At 45.3% G+C, this 20,130-nt stretch overlaps 1 protein-coding gene across 2 annotated transcripts; it reads left to right on the forward strand.

Moving 5' to 3' along the window:
• The first annotated feature begins 904 nt into the window (after positions 1-904).
• Positions 905-19,809, forward strand: LOC139658775 (period circadian protein homolog 2-like). Of its 2 annotated transcripts, XM_071536943.1 has the most exons (22): positions 905-1,059; positions 4,707-5,275; positions 7,583-7,675; positions 8,393-8,547; positions 8,879-9,000; positions 9,149-9,350; positions 10,746-10,797; positions 11,113-11,255; positions 11,495-11,573; positions 11,737-11,843; positions 12,091-12,244; positions 12,398-12,506; positions 12,642-12,936; positions 13,079-13,235; positions 13,356-13,492; positions 13,876-14,082; positions 14,686-14,931; positions 15,266-16,419; positions 17,343-17,544; positions 17,671-17,908; positions 18,138-18,288; positions 19,137-19,809. In XM_071536943.1, exons 2-22 carry the CDS (start codon positions 4,821-4,823, stop codon positions 19,287-19,289), a joined length of 4,611 nt encoding a protein of 1,536 aa, XP_071393044.1. In that variant the 5' UTR covers positions 905-1,059; positions 4,707-4,820; the 3' UTR covers positions 19,290-19,809. The 2 variants fall into 2 exon arrangements, with proteins under 2 accessions (XP_071393044.1, XP_071393045.1); XM_071536944.1 differs by lacking the exon at positions 13,876-14,082.
• Positions 19,810-20,130: the final 321 nt, after the last annotated feature.

The following is a 20,130-nucleotide window of genomic DNA, read 5'->3' on the forward strand; positions in this document are numbered from 1 at the left end:
CACTAACAAACAAGTCTCTCAAATAATTATTTCAGGACACTGCCTCCAACAGAGGAGAAGGTACACTGAAAAAATGAACTTAATTGGCCTCCATCAATGTCCTTTTTAAATAAAGCTGGATAAATGATCCCACACAGTGGCCTGAAGTGAAATACTTCGACATTTACCACTACTTACATTTACCACTGAAGTTTCCCCCGTCTTCTACCATGTACCACTGTCAGCGCCTCTTTCCTTACGGCCTGGACCCACATTTTTCTTCTCAACGGCTCCTTTTTACTCGGGAGCCCAAAAAACTGTAATTCACGGTTTTTTAAGTTTGTTGGCTGTGAAGCCCACCACACAACAGCTTTTAGGCATGTTTAATTTGGGGAATAATGACAATGATGTACATTCAGTCACACAAGGTGAATGGAAAGCGGTGCAGCGGTTTCCCGCACGGTGGGCGTGGCCTATTTTACGCACTGTCTCGGAGTTTCAAGGTTGTATCTGCAACATACTATTTTACGCTGCTTATTTGAGAAGCCAATGTAAATTAAACTGATCCTTTTTAGTCTAGGATTGAGCCCGATTAATGGTTTCCATGCAGACCCTCCTCAAACGTCTGCATTTATGTAATTACACATCCGAGACGTTGTTTTGGACTCCGGTTACCACCCAGTCACCCTGCACGATACTTACAACATGGGAATCCACGTGCAGGGGCTGACACTTTTATATAAAACGACGGACAGCGACTGGGACCAATGCGCTCCCGTTCTTGTAACACCGTCATGTTTCCCATGGAAACTGGTAACTTCCAGCCAATGGGGAACAGCTGGGGGGAGGAGTCTGAATTGAGGTCACGCATCGAGCTCGAGGATTCGCTAGTGGGCCACTGCCAGAGAGAGCCGAGGAGGAACCGTTGACTACTGTGTCAACCCGTCTGACTGCCGTCTCCCATTGAGCAACGCTGGACTCTCACAAGTGAAAGATATTTATTATTATGCCACTGGGCGACTTTACTTGTACTTGACACCGAGGAGATCCGAAAAGCTCGTTTCGACGTCGACAGCACAGGTTTGTTTCTTCACCTTTTACTTTTAACAAGAATGAATAAACGAGCGCAAAAATAAGTTGCATAACGAACTCCGATGCGCATGCGCGAAGCCGTCTGATTGCTCTACTTATTGTATTTTTACAAATAATAACACCGGTTCGACGTTATCTGGTCACTTGTAAATTGGAAAAATGTCTGCTTTTGTGAAATAACCCCACCTCAACCAAGCAACTGTTGTTTTAGCGTGGGTTTTCAACGATATCGGCACTTTTACATAACTGTGTCAGTGTACCGTGCAGTGGATTGCAGGTCAACGTGTGTGTGGATTTTGAATAGCAGGTCAATGGGAGTTAGATGGGGGAAGGGATGTTTGCTCCCATTACAGAGTATTACTGTTGTATATCGGCGAATTTGACTTTTGACTTAGCTTGTTTCTGTATGACATGTCGTATTCATTGAAATACACCCCTTGATATTTAAAATAAGCTTATAGTCTGTCAGTTTCAGTAAAACCCAGAGAAAGAAAGGACAGGTTACATTGCATTAACCGGTTCTTACAAGTATGACCTGGCTTCAACTCTTTTTTTTCAGTGTATTAGGCACATTTATGTCAAACTGTTGATGTGAAGTTGTTTAACCCGAGCTTTATTAGGTTTAGCCTGCAGTAGGTAAAGTGTCCACTTCTGTTTCAAGGTCTTTTCAGGGGCCTGCTGACCACAAACACACAGCACCTCACCCCCAACACACACACACACACACACACACACACACACACACACACACACACACACACACACACACACACATCTCTGTCACACTAACTTTCACCTGTCAATATTAGGTCAAGTTGATAAATGTCACATGACATTCCTTTTAAGTTCAAGATGATTTGGATGTTGGTGTTAGGCCTAAGAGCACAGGCAGGCCTTGAGCTGATTTTGTGGTAAATTCTTTTGTTGCACAGTACAATGGGATCTCATGATATACCTGTTTAATTCAATGTGAGATGGTGTCATTTTACTGAAATACTGTAATAGGCTTAAAGACAAGGCCCTTATAAAGTAATCACTCACTAACTATCCCAGAATAGTTTGGCAGCAAGCCTATGCTATTTAGATAAAACTGAGCAAATGTTCTTGTTTAGCTGGATTGTGAAATTGATTGGAGTGCAATGTAGCTATTCCATTTCTAGGAAACGAATTGTAGCCTATAATATTCTATTCTCACATTTGCTCATGTAATTTCTGTCTTAAATGTCATTGGAAGTAGGCTCTCGAGGTTCAGTTGGATACAAGTGAATCCATGTGTTTTTATGAAACAAGGCTGTCACTGCTTTGTGCGGCACCCAATCCATGTGACTGGAGCAGCGTTGTATAATGCGCGAGATGAGATCTGTGCTAGTGTGTTGGGTGTATCAGCGCTCAGCTGAAACAGGGCTAAGCTGGAAGCTGACGGGAGGCTCAATTTCACATTTCACTGTGCTGTTGTGTTTTGAGGTTTACATGTCATGAGTTTAGAGGGTTTGTGCAAAAATTAAAAACAAGCTTAACACTTAAAATATCTTGTGTGTGCATCTGTTTCGTGATGTTTCTGCTGGAAAGGAATTTCATATCTCAAGCTGCTCTTCAGTATTTTAGATAGCAGAAAATAGATAGCCTAGTTGTTGTAGGCAAGCCAATATCAGAGCTGTGTGTAAATGTTTTTGTAAGTGTTGAATGTCATCGTGGTGGAATAGGACAATGAAGACCAGCCATGATATTTTTTGAACATGATATCTTTTGTGTTTCATAAGAATGGTGTTAACCTAGTATGGTATTTGTTGTTTTAAAGCATTTTATTGTTGACTGTACTGATCTTAATAACCCAGTAAATGAGAGGCTTATTATTTTCTTAGGCATTTAGTAAAAAGATAATAACTCCAGGAATGCTATTGTTAAGCTCCGGACACGGCAACATATGATAGAATATCTAAAATGTAGTTTGTAAGCAAAAATCTAGGCCTAAATTATTCAAAATTGACCAGGGGGTTTACTGAAAACGGAGACATCCAGTGTTTTTCTCCTTGGAGTTTTCACCACTGTTGACATCATTCTAACCTGTGGTCACTCCTTACTCTCTCCTGATTGGTTATTTGCAGCAGCCAATAGAAAGGCCCCTCTAAGCCTTTGGCTACTGCCTCTGCTAAACTCTTCAGTGGGTCATTTCCCCAGGTGGTAGTAGTTGTGTGGGTGGATAGAAAGTCTGCTCAGTTTTTGGAGCTGTTTAAACATGATAAATCCCTAAACCTTGAGAAATTATGTAATTACTTATGTAAAGTATGAAGAATAGACAAGTTGCTGAATTTCCACTTACATAAATAGCCGCAACATGATCCCGGATACGAGCCTACATGAAGAAAATAAATGATTTGGATTTGGTTTTAAATAGCCATTGCCAATATTCCCTAATAGGGCTTTAGCCGACATAAATAGCTCAAATGTTGACCATTGGTCTGCTTTGGAGGCTGTGCTTGAGCAGGAGGAGGTAGCAGGGATGCTGGACACTGTTGCTCTTGTGTTTTTACCAGGTTTCTTTTGCAGGATAAATAAGCTTTTTTTTAACATTCCTGAATGTCTGGGAAGAGGGCCGAATGTAATTGCAGTATGCCACAGGCGAGTGAAATTCCACCTGCCTTGACAATGTGGATGTTTAAGTTGCCAAAGGTTGACTAAGGTTTACTGTGTTGCGTCCGCCCCATCATTGAATATGGTATTATGATATAAGGTAGATTTTGTTTGGGGAAGTAGGCACATCTTCTTTTCTGCATTGCTTTTCAATGTGGTCAGCGTTACATAAGGCTACCGTTTCTCTAATTTAGGCCTAAGTGAACCCGGACGGTGCATCAGCACGTCTGCCGATCATCTGTTTGTGTGGGATCTGTATCCTTTGCATTAATAATCAGAATATTGTTATGTTTGTGAGGGAGAGCCCTGTTCTTCCCAGGGATTGGTTGTTAATAACTGAAGACCTTCCTCCTACCTGTTTAATAGCTGATCTGTGAAATGCCATGTCATTGGCTGTGGAGAAGCTAACAACCTAAATAGCACTAACTACTGCTGTGTATTTAGTCTTCCATACTGTACACTGCCATGTCACTTTTTTACATACAAATTAGTCCTAGTGGTGTGTGTGCAGGTATGTATCTAACTGTGTGCCTGCAGAGAGTGTCAGTATCAGAGAGGATAGTAAACGTGGGGCTGTTTTCATCTCTATAGGCTCACCTTTCTTCTGAAAAGCTCTTTTGAAAGGCTCAGAACTGGATCACTCTGGTCTGGGGCTTAGTCTACTGGAAAGGGCAGCGCAGGCCCAGTGTACTGTGGCAAACCTTTTGAAGGATCGATGGCAACAGCCATGTGTGTGTGCGTGTGTGTACAAAAAACAAGTTGGCTTTACCTGTGTTGCTGTGCCCTTTTCTTTATATTGACTTTTGAAAACATTCTGCTCACATCTAAAGCTACATCTAAAGCAAATGACCACTTATACATTTTTGATGGATGGAGTCTGTTTGAACCACATAGCTTACTTCTAATATTAGGATTGCATTCCTGGATCTTTTGATTTGTTTTCTACCCTACTGCTCTGTACTGCATATGAATACTTTCAACTGTGTTTTATTTTCCTCATTCAGACTACCGCCCCTCCAGAGGCATCAACACCCCTTTTGTCGCATTGCCCAGCACGGCATGGCATTGCCATGTGGAAGATAGCCTAATTTCCTACCTTTTGCCCTGCGGTTCACCCCATGTCTGAAGACAGCAATCCAAAGTGCTACCTGTACTCTACTATGGACGGTTGCAACCGGGACAGGGAGAGGGTCGGTTTCCAGGTGGAGGAAGAGGAGGGCTCTCGCTGTGGCTCCATTAGTCAACTGCACTGCATGGCCAGCGGTTACAACGAGGGATGCGGCAGGCAGGATGGTGCCGAGCTAGAGCCTGAGCTAGGATTGGCCTCCGAGGGGAGCGACAGTAGCCACGAGCACCCGGCCTCGCTGGGCTCCCCCCACGATGATAGGAAGCGCCCACGCCCACAGCTACACGAGGATGTAGAGATGGGCGGCAGCGGCTCCAGTGGGAGTGGGACAGAATCCCATGGTAACGAGTCCCATGGCAATGAGTCCCACGGCAACGAATCTGTGGGCAGCTCCAGCGGTAATGGCAAGGATTCTGCCATCATGGAATCATCAGGGAGCAACAAGAGGTGAGAGCACATCCATCCCAGTGAATCGTGTTTAATTAAGTGTCTTCCCACCTCCACGGGAGAGAGGACCATCTAGGTCACGGAAGTAAGGTTCATTAGATGTAATAGCATGGCCATTTTCTATTTGTGTGAGTCATTGTTGTAGTCCAGTAGGGACTGTCTCAGACTGAGAAAAGCTGTGGGCAGTATACTCCTAAGGATGCTGCTTGGTGCTGTAGGCGTGGCCTCACTGAGGGATCACTAAAGAAAGACTCTCTGTATGCAGGGAAAGAGAAAATATGATGCATGGCCATCAATGAAGTGGGTTAATTGTCTGCAAATGATTCCTCTAAACAATGCTGTAGTTATTGTAAGGCCTAGTCATTGTTGATTAACTGTACTCCAAATCCTTATTTCTGGCCAACTGCTGCACCTTTCCCAGATTTTGTAGTTTATTGATGACTCTACTTTGCATGATGCAAGGTTTCCACTGACACACCCCCCTCATCTGTCAGACTATCCCAGAAAGTCATTTTCTACTGGGTCTGATGAAAACACCACACCTGGAGAAGGTCGGCTGTTGCGTAACCCGCACTCTGACTCATCTGTCAGTGCTTCCAGGACCTGTATCTGTGACAATGGTGATGACGCTGTAGGCGTAACTTCATCAGCCAACATAAGATAAATTCTCTGGAGAGGGCAATTGATTATATGGGCATTCATATTCATGAGTTGGAATAATTAACATTGCGCAATTTCATTGGCAGGGTTTGAAAGCTAAATGACAGATTAATGATAAAGCATGAACTTAACTCTCGTCCCATCTGCTGCTGAAATTAATATGTTAGTAATAAAGTGCCTTTTCAATGGACTTTTACATGTTACAGGCCTGGTTTATTTGAACTTTCACATTATGCATGAAGAACTTAACAGACGTTCCACCAGGGAACCAGAGTTTTTGAAGATTTCATTTTGCCACACCAGTTCAGACATTGCCGTAAAATGCCAATAGCCTAGATTGCTTTGTCAATGAGTGATGATAGTGTGCATGGGGATGGCCTGACAGAATTAGTTCAGGATGTTCGCACACACCTGAGGAACTTGTGATTCAATGGGAAGCTGCCACCCATCTCTAGGATCAAAATGAAGTCAACAACCACTGGTCTTAGTTTGAAGGCTGCAAAGCCTCTGTACTACCGCTCTATGGTGTAGTGGCTAAGATACCTGCTGGCTTAGTAATCTGAAGGCAGAGCACAGTTTTGGTCCATTGGTCACCTTACTCAATAACTGACTAGAGGATTGACACCATAATCATCTCTGTGTCATCCGGTAGATAGTTCTGTCTGGTGTGCATGCTAACGCTTTAGCATACAGTATGTTAAGTAAATGTACTGTAAGTGATTAGCATTATCCAAAGCATGAAGATAAACTTCTTAGTAATCCAGAGTTGGTATTGGTTTTTCATGTCCTGTCAATAAATTCTGAAAAGAAAATCTCAATCCTCATCACTCGAACAGTCAATTACAAATCAACAGTGCAAAAAGCCTGGTAGGTTGATATGCGAGTCATTACATTTAACTAACCATCCAGCCTTAGAGCTGCTACAACTTCTTATTTTCTCACTTTTAGGATAATGCTAATCACCCACAATTACTGAACATACTGCTAAAGCATTAGCATTGGAAAGAACCATCTACCGGAGACACAGAGATGAATTTGGTGCATCAACTTCAGTTCAGCTGACCAACTTTTCTCTGCCAATCTGACCAAAGGACATCCTTTCACCCAATTTTATAATGTAACACATTTCCTCATCATCAAATGGCATTGTGATAGTACTTGTTCCTGTGACCTTCACTGATATGGAGTATTTCAGCCTGTATTGGGCTGATACCCATGTCTAGACCACTGCTCCTGTAGTGTGAGGCTTCCTCTGATCAGCCTAATGCAATCTGTATAGAAACCCTAGAGCTGTTGTGCACTGTTCAGCCCAAGTGCCGAGTTTGTGTTTACATTTAGTGGTGCCCCATTTAGTGGTGTCCTGAGTTGCACTACTTTTCTACTTCTTTTTTCATTTCAAATCCAGGGAAGTTAATTCATTATCTTGCTTACTACTCTCCATGTTTGATTTGGGTTATTTGTAAAGGGGAAGCCATCGTGTGTTTATGGTACTCTGGGTGCACCAAACATAAAAAGTCCTTGACTCACTTAGTGTGTTGTTGTGTCTCACCTTCTGTTTTGATGTTCTAGCTGTTCTTTCATCGTGCTCTGTTTTTTTGGCCTTGTGTACGCCATGTTCAGTAACATCGTTGTTGTTTGTGGTTGCAGCTCAAACTCTCACAGCCCCTCGCCGCCAAGCAGCTCCAACGCCTTCAGTCTGATGAGCTCCGAGCAGGACAACCCTTCAACCAGTGGCTGCAGGTTTGCACCCCTCTTCTATTGCCTACACCTGAACCATAACTGTATGCATGAACTTCTCAGCCAGTGGGCACCAATCATCAGTGATGCAAGAGAACCAAAGCATTTACAGGCTTTGAGTTTAAACTAAATTAACCTCGACTGGTCTTAAAATGAAAGCCTAATAGTCAAAGAGAGAGGTTTTTTTTTTAACTTAAGTGGGTTATTTTTCTTCACCAGACACTTGTCAGATTGTTTGGAAAAATATCTACATTTGTCTTTCTGCTCTACTAAACTGGCTTGCAGGGTTTCCACTGGCCATGGAATTTCTGGAATATCATGTAGTTTTCAGAGGTGCATCTCAGACAGGGGAAGTTGAAAAATTCTCTGGGGAAGTTAGGTAATACCAGGGAATTTTCCAACTGGGTCACTTTACAACAACACACCAGAATTAATGTTACAACTTTCACACACTAGATGGTGCTTTGCAGCTGTTTTTCTACATTGTATGGCCACTCATCTCCATACCAAACCCACCTGGGGTGGAAACCAGATTTGTTTGTTCCTCTCTGAAATCACGGGGCACCGCTAACTGCAAGCTTACAGCGAGTTGTGGCCCTGTCAGCTAACAAATCATTTTAGAGAAACCAGAGGGAAAATGTAGATGCTCCTCGGAGCGTGATAGCGTTGGAGAGAGCTTGTCATTGACACACGTGTATCTGTCTCATGCACCCCCTGCAGTAGCGAACAGTCGGCCAAAGCTAAGACACAGAAGGAGCTCTTCAAGACCCTCAAGGAGCTGAAGATGCACTTGCCGTCAGAAAAGAGGAGCAAGGGCAAGTCCAGCACTCTGAACACCCTCAAATATGCCCTGCGGTGTGTCAAACAGGTGAAAGGTAAGACCCGCTTCCCTTGGCACTTTTTCATGCATATGCTCATACATCATCATCATCATCATCATCATTATCAACATGCATCATTTCATTGAAGAGTATTAAAATGACATCTTTCTTTGAAAAGTTAAGTTCAGTTGTTCAAATTCTCACTTTGATCTAGTGCAAAAATCATTGGTGCTGAACTGTGATTCATCATTCGTTGAGATGTCAATGACAAATTAAATCTCTCATGGTTATTAGATAAAGTATGTTGCTTAGAACAGCATGTTTCTCACTGACCTCGTGTGTGAAATCGTGTGTGTATTTATATATATATCTCTTGGCTCGGCAGCCAATGAGGAGTACTACCAGATGCTGATGATAAATGACAGCCAGCCACCAGGTCTTGATGTGTCATCCTACACCATCGAGGAAATCAACAGCATCACCTCCGAATACACCCTCAAAAACACTGTAAGTACGTCACATCAGCGCCTGACAGTAGGGGGGTACTACTGCTTCTGTGTAGTCCCATGGCACATTTGTGGTTGTATTTTTGCTTGTATGGGATACTGCTCATTAAAAAGCGGACATGATTGATGTTGTTTTCCTTGTCCAACAGGATATATTTGCTGTGGCCGTCTCACTCATCACGGGGAAGATTGTCTACATCTCGGACCAGGCGGCGTCCATCTTGAACTGCAAGCGGGAAGTGTTTAACAACGCCAAGTTTGTGGAGTTCCTGACACCTCAAGACGTCAGCGTGTTCTACAGCTTCACCACGCCCTACCGCCTGCCATCATGGAGCATGTGCACAGGAGCAGGTACCAGCTGCTCACCAACACTCCAGCCATATCTGAAAGCTTTTTTTTGCAATGCCATATAAACGGAAATGTGTGATCAGGCAGAGTCGTCAGAGTTTTCAGTATAGATTTCAAAAATTTAATTCCTATTGAAATAAATCGAGACCTCGTCTATCTAGGCCAACATGTGATTGGTTTTATGGACGCTGATGTCACATGTCAGTCACCCATTCCTCATGTTGCCCAGTCAGGGCACGTGGAAAGCCCACACATATCATGAACCACGCCACCTGCAATTACACAAGCATCTATTTCCTTCACACGAACCCCCACACACATGCACAAACACACTTAGCACAGACTTCATTAACATACTCAATCAGACAGAAATGAATGCACACCTACTCACGCACACCTGCCACATATTGCCGTTATTGCACTACATATTTTTCCCCCTAATTTGCCCTCAATTTGCGGCGCTGAACACACACTTGACAACAGAACACACACACATAAATGCACATTAACTGCACCAAGCTACTTATTTCCTGTTGAATCAGTGGCGCCAATAGCAATTTTAAAGTGAGGAGTCATTACTGGCCTCTAATATTAGGTCTACAATTGATGTGACCTGAAGTTATCTTGAGTGAAATTAAAAAGCCATTATTTTCATTTAATTAAAATAAAAGCTTAAAATTAATATGACTCATCTGTAGCATTTCAAGCGAGGGTTTCAGATGCCACTTAAGCATGATGTAAACCTAAAAGAAGTATCAACTAATTTGAGTCCCCTTCTCTGAGTCAGAGCTGAGAAGAACTGCGCTGCGCAAGACCTGAAACTCATCCCTCGCCTCACTTTAACTAGCCATGATTGTGGGCTGTAAATTAGCCTAAAATGTTCCCTTTTCTGTCCAATTTTAGATTAGCCCTCCTTTTCCATTCTTTGTGATCCCTTAAGCACTCATTGTCCTCGGTTTTGCTCACCAGCCTGTCCTCAACACTGTTACACACTTCTATTTTCCTCTATAATATAATGTTGGCTCTCTGAACAGACACAAGACAGCCTAGTTCTCCAGTATCTCCTTGATACGAAGCAGCCTAGTAAATGCAAGTAAAATGAATAGTTAAAAGAATGTTCTGACTAGAATTTGTTACTTAGGTTAATCAATGCTGGTGAAAGCATGAGAAAATATCAAATAGGTACATAGAATATGTCTTCTTGCTGTAACGTTTCCCATGGTGCCATGGGGGTGAAAAATCTTCCCAGTTCCGGTCACCAGTGTGTTGAATATAGATGACTAGCAGACGGGAATAGTGGAAATAGTCCGTTGAATCCATTAGGTGATATATTCATCCTGTTCTCTCTTTTTTTTTTTTTTCCTCCACCCTCTCCCCTCTTCCCCATCTCTTATTCAGAATCCTCTCCCACGGAGTGCATGCAGGAGAAGTCCTTCTTTTGCCGCATCAGGTGAGTGACAGCAGTCAGACGGCTTCTCTGATCCATAGTTTCCTGCTCAAATAAGCGCTGAGTCAGCAAAGGGTCGGACAGGGAGAGAGAAATGAGAGGAGGGAGGAAGTCAGCAGCTGTGAGCTTTTGACCTCTATCTGCATCTACTGGTCAGATGGGGTATTACAACTGCAGCTTCCATTTAGAAAAATGTGCTTAGTACAGTGCTTACAGTTTTTTATTTGCTCTTCGTTCTGTGATTTGTGTTCTAAACTAAATGTACAACCTACTAACCTAAGTAACTGTGCTGTTTGTGTGTGTGTGTGTGTGGTGTAGTGGAGGTAAGGAGCGTGACGGGAATCTCCAGTACTATCCTTTCCGTATGACTCCCTACCTGATGAAGGTCCAGGATGCTGAGCTGGCTGAGGAACAGTTCTGTTGCCTCCTGCTGGCTGAGAGGGTGCACTCTGGATATGAAGGTGAGATCTGTGACCACACACACGAAATAATGTGAGGAATAGTCCAGCGCTTTACATTTTTAATTGCCAAGTAATGAAGTTAGACTATGATCTGTTCATGTCATAACTGCAGTATTTGCACAGTCACATTTAGATCATAATATTGGTGTACATGTAAAAACGGTCACTCAGTCTTTCACACACATGCACACTGGCATACGTTCAAACAATGATAACATTTTTTTCTTCTCTCTCCACAGCGCCCAGGATCCCCTCTGACAAGCGTATCTTCACCACCACACACACACCTAACTGTGTTTTCCAGGATGTGGATGAGAGGTGAGTGTGCCAAGCTCCTCTACAATCATACAGAATTTTAGAATGAGAGCAGAAGCATCTTGAACATTGACACATTGGCACATTGACTGCACTCCGGTGGCAGTGAAGTCCATAGAACGGCTATATGCTAATGTGTGTGTAACATGTTGTTGTTTCTCCATAGGGCTGTTCCTCTGTTGGGCTACCTCCCCCAGGATCTGATCGGGACCCCCTTGTTGCTCAACCTGCACCCAAGTGACCGACCCTTCATGCTGGCCGTACATCGCAAGAGTAAGACCCTCTTTCATTCACTCGATCATGTCAGTGGATTGGCTGGAAACTAACTTTTTCATCCCCTGACCACAATCACTACTGGAGTCCAAAATTCAGCTGTTTTTCAACTCTCATTTTGGGATACAACTCTTCAATTGCAGTTCATTGCACTGAATTTTTATTTTTTTTCAACGGAACAAACATCAGCAGTAAAAAAAAATGCTATATATTGCTAAACAATTGTTAAACCTCTTTCTGCCAACAGTTCTGCAGTACGCCGGCCAGCCGTTTGACCACTCGTCAATCCGTTTCTGCGCGAAGAATGGCGAGTACGTCACCATCGACACCAGCTGGTCCAGCTTTGTCAACCCCTGGAGCCGCAAGGTCTCCTTCGTCATCGGCAGGCACAAAGTCCGCATGTGAGTATATTTACACACACACACACACTCACATACACACACACAAGTCTGGAGTAGTAATGACAACTATATTCTGAGTAATGTCAGATGAGCGTCACTTCAGATGACAATGGCAAGTGTGTGTGTTTATGTGTGTGTGTGTGTTTGTTTCAGGGGTCCTGTGAATGAAGATGTTTTTGCGGCCCCAGCTTTCCATGGCGGGAAGATCATGGATTCAGACATCCAGGAAATCAGTGAGCAGATCCACAGGCTGCTACTGCAGGTATGTACATGCAAACACACACACACACGCACACACACATACCCCACACAGAGTGAATCCACAGAAAACCTTGACACACATAGACACTTTCATGCACATACCCATTAGTTTCTATAACAACTGGTCTGTCACTAGCCGGTCCACAACATGGGCTCCAGCGGTTATGGCAGCCATGGCAGCAACGGTTCCCATGAACAGCTGGTGAGCGTTGGCTCGTCCAGCGAGAGCAACGGGAACGCCGCCGCCGCAGCCGCCACAGCCGCCGGGAACGCAGCGGAGGAGACGGGCAAGGCCAAGCCCCCCAGGACGTTCCAGGAGATCTGCAAGGGAGTCCACATGCTGAAGAACCAGGACTCCCAGGTCTACCTGCGCTCACCTTCGTCCTCGCCCTCTCCATCCAAACCGGACCAAAAGAAGAGCGTCACTGACAGTGAGTTCACATTAGCATATTCTAACATGTTGCCGTTTGGTGAATGCTTGTATTCAAAGTGCCTCACAGGACTATGAGTGTGTGTGTGTGTGTGTGTGTGTGTGTGTGTATTCTGACTTTATCTCATCTGTCTCCCCTGCAGCAGTAGCAGCCCTGAAGAGTGTAGTGGTGCGTCTGAAGGACTTGGCGCCCCCTCTGCAGGCCAAAGACAGTACTGCAGCTAGCATGGAGGACCTGACCTGTAAAGACCAGACTGTCTACTCTTACCAGCAGATCAGCTGCCTCGACAGTGTCATCAGGTATGTGTGTGTGTGTGTGTGTGTGTGTGTGTGTGTGTGTGTGTGTGTGTATATGTGTGTGTTAAATTGATCACATTAGCATGTATGATGTTTCTGACTCTACTCCTTTTTCTCTCCCAGGTACCTGGAGAGTTGTAACGTCCCCATCACAGTGAAGAGGAAGTACCAGTTCTCCTCCAACACAACCTCCTCCAACTCAGATGAGGACAAGAAAGGCTCAGAGAACGGCATGCAAGAGCCTCAGGATACAAACACAGGTATGTATCCACACACACACACACACACACACACACACACACACACACACACACACACACACACACACACACACACACACATATACACACACACACACACACACACACACACACACACACACACAGACACAGTCTGTCTAAGATATTTGCTCCACTGATATTGAGTTGCACCCACTTTTACATAATTCATGCCTCAGTTGCTCTCCATGCTGGGTGACCCCAGGGGGAATCGAACTCCTTCATTTCACTTGGAATCACCTGCTCATTTCATTGGTGTTGCTAATATTTTGTACAGTGAGTGTATGTGTTTGATAGGGATGAGTCAGGAATGAGCTGTTGCTTCATGGGTTGAGCTAACAGAGAACCCCTCTGTCCCCATTTAGACTCTTTGATGCTAGACACCCAGCCAGGCCTGTCAAACATGAAAGCCCCTAAGAAGCCTCCGTCTGGGGCCGCCGCCGTGGTGGGAGGCCCCCTGGCACCGCTCACCTTGCCCAGCAAGGCTGAGAGCGTGGTGTCCATCACCTCACAGTGCAGTTACAGCAGCACCATAGTCCATGTAGGAGACAAGAAGCCTCAGCCAGAGTCTGGTGAGTTTCCGTGTCTGTTCTCACATAGAAATAACTGAACAGAGAAAAGCACGTGGCATGACATAAACTATGTTTCTGTTCAACTGTCAAGCAAGTTTTTATTAGAACTTTTGAAATATGTAACGCGGGTTTGATGCGTTTTCATCAGCTGAATTGAAGCAAATTAAAAACTGAAAACATGTCCATGAAAAAATTGGTCTTTATGCTACATTATTTTTTATATGACAAAAGCATTTCCATCTCTATGAATTGCATTATTTCTGTACTGACAAAAAATAGCCTCAAGCATGTGTAAAAATCTTGATAAATCTTCATATTGATTAACTTTTAGTGATATTTGCTATTTCTATTCAGCCTTCTAATTTTGATACATCACAATTCACATAAAAATATGGAAACCTAACTATAAACATATTAGTTTTTCTCAGTTATTTGGCCGTACTCGACCATGCCTATTCATTATTATTGCTGGTACATACGTGTGTGTGTGTTCATTGATAAACACACTCAAAGTCATGATAACTGATGTGGACAATATAGCTTGCTCCCTCATGGGCTGTATTTTGATCGGTTGTTTCTGTTTGACTAATGTCTAATCTACAGAGATTATCGAGGATGTGGCAGAGAGCCTGGCACCCCCGGCACTGCCCGTCAGTGTGGTGTCTCCACCCAGCCAGGAGAAAGAGGCCTATAAGAGGCTGGGCCTTACCAAGCAGGTGCTGGCTGCACACACCCAGAAGGAGGAGCAAGCCTTCCTCACCCGCTGCCGGGAGCTCCGCAACGCCCGGACCTTCCAGAAGGACTGTTCCACGTATCTGCACAAGCAGAGAGGTCCAGCCAATGCTGAAGGTACAAGGCTTTAAGAGTTACCACCAAGGTCCAAGATTAACAGCTGCCAAGCTCTTTTGTCTTTATGGAATGTTTCACACAATACCTGATTCTATACACAAAATAGCATTGAAAACAGGTAGGGTGACATACTTCTATAAAAAATGTATAGTCATTTTGGTAAAAATGATTCTAGGCAGGTAAATACTTCCAGTTTACCAGCCCTTGGCAAGTGAACCAAAACACTAAATTTGAACGCTGTTTATCGCGCACACATACAATCAGCTGTAAGCGTTTTGGTCAACTCCTTAATACTTAAAACAACCTTCTGACTTGTTGTGTCGTCTCTCCTCAGATGCATCTGGACTCCGAAGTGCGTCCAAACCGGGTGCCACCCGACCTGAGCCCACCGCCAAGAAGGGCAGCCGTAATAGGAAGTCCAAGAAGCCCCGCATGAAGCGCCCCGAGTCGTCAGACAGCGCCGTGTCCAACCGCAAACCCCGCCCTCCGCTCCAGGGCCTCAACCAAACCTCCTGGTCCCCGTCGGAAGCCTCCCAATCGGCTTTCAATGTCTCCTACCCGGCCATGGTGCCGGCCTACCCGCTCTCCGTCTACCCCACTGCCCCCGCTGCCTCAGCCCAGGCCCCCCGACCCGACCCCTCCCTCTCCGCGGGCTTTGGGGAGGGTCAGAGCAGCCAAGCCCCACCTGCTGCCGCTCCGTACGCCGCCCCTATTGTTACACCCGTAGTTGCTTTGGTGCTGCCCAATTACCTCTTCCCCCAAATAGGCCAGTTAGGCCAAATGCCCCAGATGGGGGCCGCTCCCAGACCAACTTTCTTCCCTGAGCAGACCCCGACGCAACCCGCCTACGCCGCCCAGCAGCCCTTCCAAGCCGCGCAGCCGGCCTACTCCATCCAAACACAACCACCCTACACCGGCCAACAGCCCTTCTCCACCCAGCCTGCCTTCACGCCCCAGCAGCCATTCCAAGCCCCTCAGACGGCCTACACTACCCAGCAGTCCTTCCAAACGCAACCTGCCTACACTACCCAGCAGCCTTTCCAAGCCCCCCAGACCGCCTACACTACCCAGCAGCCTTTCCAAACCCCCCAGACCGCATACGCTACCCAGCAGCCCTTCACGGCCCAGCCTTCTTTCCCAGTCCAGACTCAGTTCGTGGCCCAAGCCCCCTATGTGGCCCAGCCCTTCCCCTACAGCCTGGCCCCTGAGTCGTCCAAAGCTCCGGCCATGGAGCCCCGAGAGGGGGCCGCGTCTCGCTCCTCCACCCCGGCCTCTGGGGGCCGGGAGCCCGCCACGTCGCCGCCGCTGTTCGAGTCGCGGTGCAGCTCGCCCCTGCAACTCAACCTGCTGAGCATGGAGGAGGGGCAGCGCTCCCTGGAGCGACAAGACAGCACAGCACCCCCAGCTGGAGCCCAGGGCAGCTGCACAGCAGGAGCAGCAGCAGGGGAGAAGAGTGGAGCAACCGGCAAGACTGAAAACCACCAACAGGTGAGAGACACGATTGACTTAAGTGCAATGTCATTTAACATTTTTCCTTCACTCAACACATTCAAGCTGAACAGTTACTACACTGGCCTCAATCGATGGACGGTTCACTTTGCGTCATCTCTAGAACGCTGCATCTCAGTTATCTGCTCACATAACTACAAGTTGATCAAAGAATTTCATTTTCATATATTAAAGGATAAGGCCGGTGTTTTTTAATGCATTGCTTTCCGTCAACAAATCCTATGAAAATAAAATCAGCAATGATTTTGTTTTGCCAACAAGTCTCGTCCATGTAGCCGGTGCCCAATGAAGCCATGTCCCAGCAGCCATAGAACTCCACTGTATTAAAAAAACGATTAAAAATACGTCAAAGAGCCATGCCGTTGCTCTGGGCAGCATATTTCATCATCACGATGCACCGGGCCAGCCAACTTTTTCCTCAAACAACTTAATAAGCCGGCTGTAACTTTGCGATCTCAGGAAAGTAGTTCCGTAGCACCGAAAATAGTCCCCGGCGTGATGAAGAATTTGTTCCCATTTGAATTTGATTTGGTAGTAACTACAACAGTCTGAATTTTCGTGGTAACAGTTTAAAAAAATTTTTAAAAATTGAAACTATGTCTTTGTGAGCTGTATTTCAAGGTTTTTAGCTTACAATTGGAGCCAATGACTTCCGGGTTGACGGCTAAAAACGGTACGTGGAAAGTCAGAAAGTAACGGGAGTAGAGCAAACGTATTGTTGATTTTGTTATTTTCATAGGATTTGTTGACGGTAAGCAATGCATTAAAAAACACCGGCCTTATCCTTTAAGTTTGCTCAGCTGGCAACACTTTGTACATACCAGTGCTCCCCACTAAGCCCATCACAGTAGGCCAGCGAAGTGTTTGGCTCTATCTCTGATGGTTGGCGCCTTGCATTGCAGATGGAGTCTCCAGGGGACAGAGCACACAGCGACGGCAACTCCTCGTCCAGCGACCTGCTGGACATCCTGCTGCAGGAGGACTCCCACTCCGGCACCGGCTCGGCCACCTCCGGCTCCATGGGCTCCGGCTCCGGTTCTGGCTCCGGCTCGGGATCCAACGGCTGCGGCACGTCGGCTAGCGGAGCCTCCGGCAGCAGAACAGGTCAGTGGAGAAACATCCAGGCTTAGACCGAATGTTTGAATGTTTTTAAGTTTTATTATGATGCCATTATAAGAGAGAGCAACTTGACCTTTGACCATTTCCCCCTCCCTCTAAAATCGCCTACAGGGAGCAGCAACACCAGCAAGTACTTTGGCAGCATTGACTCCCTGGAACACGACACCAAGGCCAACGCCAAAACCGTGACTCTGGTCAAAGGAGGCTCTGAGGCCGGCCAGTCGCAGGGCCAGGGCTCGGCTCAGGGGGAGAGAGAACATTTCATCAAGTACGTCCTCCAGGAGCCGCTCTGGCTGCTGATGGCCAACGCTGACGACAAGGTCATGATGACCTATCAGATGCCATCCAGGTGAGTGACCGACTGTAAGGAAGTAGTATATCAGGAAGAAAAGCAGAATCTGCACACTGTCAGGAAGAGGCTTACGATGCAAAATAGTGTACGGATTCCATTCCTCTTCGTGATATATAGCTTCTTATTTTTCCAAAGATTTCCAGGAATTTCCACAGCTGTAGTAGATCATTATATGGATTTGTTGAGTGCTGCTGATAAACTGATTGGCCCATCTCCTGACCTGCAGGGACATACAGAAGGTCCTTCGGGAGGACAAGGAGAGGCTGAGGCAGATGCAGAAGAGCCAGCCTCGCTTCTCGTCAGATCAGCGCCGAGAGCTGGTGGAGGAGCACCCCTGGATGAGGAGGGGAGGCCTGCCTTCTTCTATCAATGTTAAGGTGAGGACCACATGCCCACATACACACACACACCTCACAGATCAGGGTTTGCAGCAGTGTTGGTTGGGGATCTTTTAGGTTTCCGTTCCGTTTTGATCCCAGTTCTCACCCATCCCCACTTTTCAGGCAGTGTCGTCCATCTCTGATGAGGATATGATGCAGTATGTTTGATTACATATTTATTCCCTAATTAAACATAATTATTCTATAAGTAATTCTACAATTGACGGTTGTCTATGGGAAGCCATTAAATTGATTATAATGTAATTTTGTTCAGGTTCCACACAAGTATGCATTAATGTTTAATTATCAAAATTATCATTATTATTCTCAGTTTCAGTGGAGAGTTTTAGTGTCCCATGATGGTCTGAATGCTGTTTCAGAGGCTTTTCCATCCTGACAAGAATAGAATTCTGGGGGAAACACTGAATCCTTGTATTTTTGGAATTTTTTGGCATGAAAATGGTTGAATTTAAAGATATTTGAAAGCTGTTTCAATCCAAAAATATTGCTGTTGGCTTTCAAAATATCCCATATTGTTTGAACCCATCTAAAAACTTTTGAGGCCAAAGTAGCAGAAAATCAGTAGCACTCCATTACGTATGGATACTTTGCGATACAGCAGTCAGGGTTGATAATTAAAGTTTAAAATGTCAAATATTGTCATTTGAAAACAAGTGAAAGTCTATTTTCTGCTTAGGTGCATTTTCAGGCTTTGTGACGGCAAAGGGCCGACACCCTACGCCAACAGCTACACAGCACACTTGCATTTTTGTGTGTGTACGAATATTGTTTCCTCTCTTATCTTCTGCATACACCATAATTACCATGTGTGTGTTTGTCTTCAGGAGTGTGTATACTGTGAGGACGCTGCAGCCCCCGTCGAGGAGGACCTGTCCAACATGGAAATGACCGACCTGGGAGAAGAAGTGAGCCAAGAGGACCAGAACCCCCGGAGCCAATCAGAAGAGCCCCAGCCTCAGCCCGACTCTGGCTCTTGAACACACAGCGGCCAGCAGAGGGACACACTTGACCAAGCATGGACCCTTGTGTTGCAGATCAGATGCTCACACAAACCTACACACAGACACACATTGTGGGTGTGAGACTGAACATACTCGCACCCACACCCAAACACACTTGAAAACATTTGCTCAAGCAGAACTCTTTGTTGCCATTGTGATGGTCATGAGGCTGTGTGTTGCTGTATGTCTGGTGGTGTGTTTTAGTGTGTGTTGGGTAGAGGAGAGGACTGCCGAATTGCAGTTCTGAACCCGCCCACCCAGGGGGCAATAGAGCTGTACTGGAGGGTTGTTACAAGGTGTGTGTGTGTGGCACATGACCCACATGGTGCTCCCTGCTCACCACACACATACACACAATCTCTGAAACAGTCTGAGCTCAGCATGTGTGGCTGGTGACCTTTGGCCTCCAAGAGAACTTTTTTTTAAATTTCCCATCCTTCTGTTTGACATAGAGGAAAAAGTTAACCCAAGTACTCAATAGGCATCATCTAAATATATTTAATTAAAAAAAATATATATTATTATTACTTTAATTTGCTTTAAATGATTCAAAAAATAAATTTTATCAACAAGCAAGTCGCAAAGCTGACGAAAATGCTCTGCTTGTGTGTCTTTTGGTGCCAAGTCAAATGATATTGTGGTCTCACTGAAGTCCTTCAAATCCCAGCATTCCCTTTGCTTTCCCATCAGAAACTATGTGGAATAGATGTGGTGCTCATTGGATAACGTAGGCTGGGTCAAAGGGCAGAGACTCATAAATGAGTTTTTATATCGCGTCCCAAGACCCAGTCTCTTCGGAAATCGCTGATATATATTT

Source organism: Centroberyx affinis, unplaced genomic scaffold (assembly GCF_046629955.1).
Source record: "Centroberyx affinis isolate AG114_WGS23_722 - 3 ecotype Tasmania unplaced genomic scaffold, CSIRO-AGI_Caff_v1 ptg002960l_1, whole genome shotgun sequence".
Classification (NCBI taxonomy): Eukaryota; Metazoa; Chordata; class Actinopteri; order Beryciformes; family Berycidae; genus Centroberyx; species Centroberyx affinis.

Coding starts and splice junctions, on each gene's coding strand:
- LOC139658775 (XM_071536943.1), top strand. CDS start 4,821: ATGTCTGAAGACAGCAATCCAAAGTGCTACCTGTACTCTACTATGGAC. Junction 12,507..12,641: donor TCCACAGGCTGCTACTGCAG/GTATGTACATGC, acceptor GTCTGTCACTAG/CCGGTCCACAACATGGGCTC. Junction 18,289..19,136: donor CTTCTTCTATCAATGTTAAG/GTGAGGACCACA, acceptor GTTTGTCTTCAG/GAGTGTGTATACTGTGAGGA.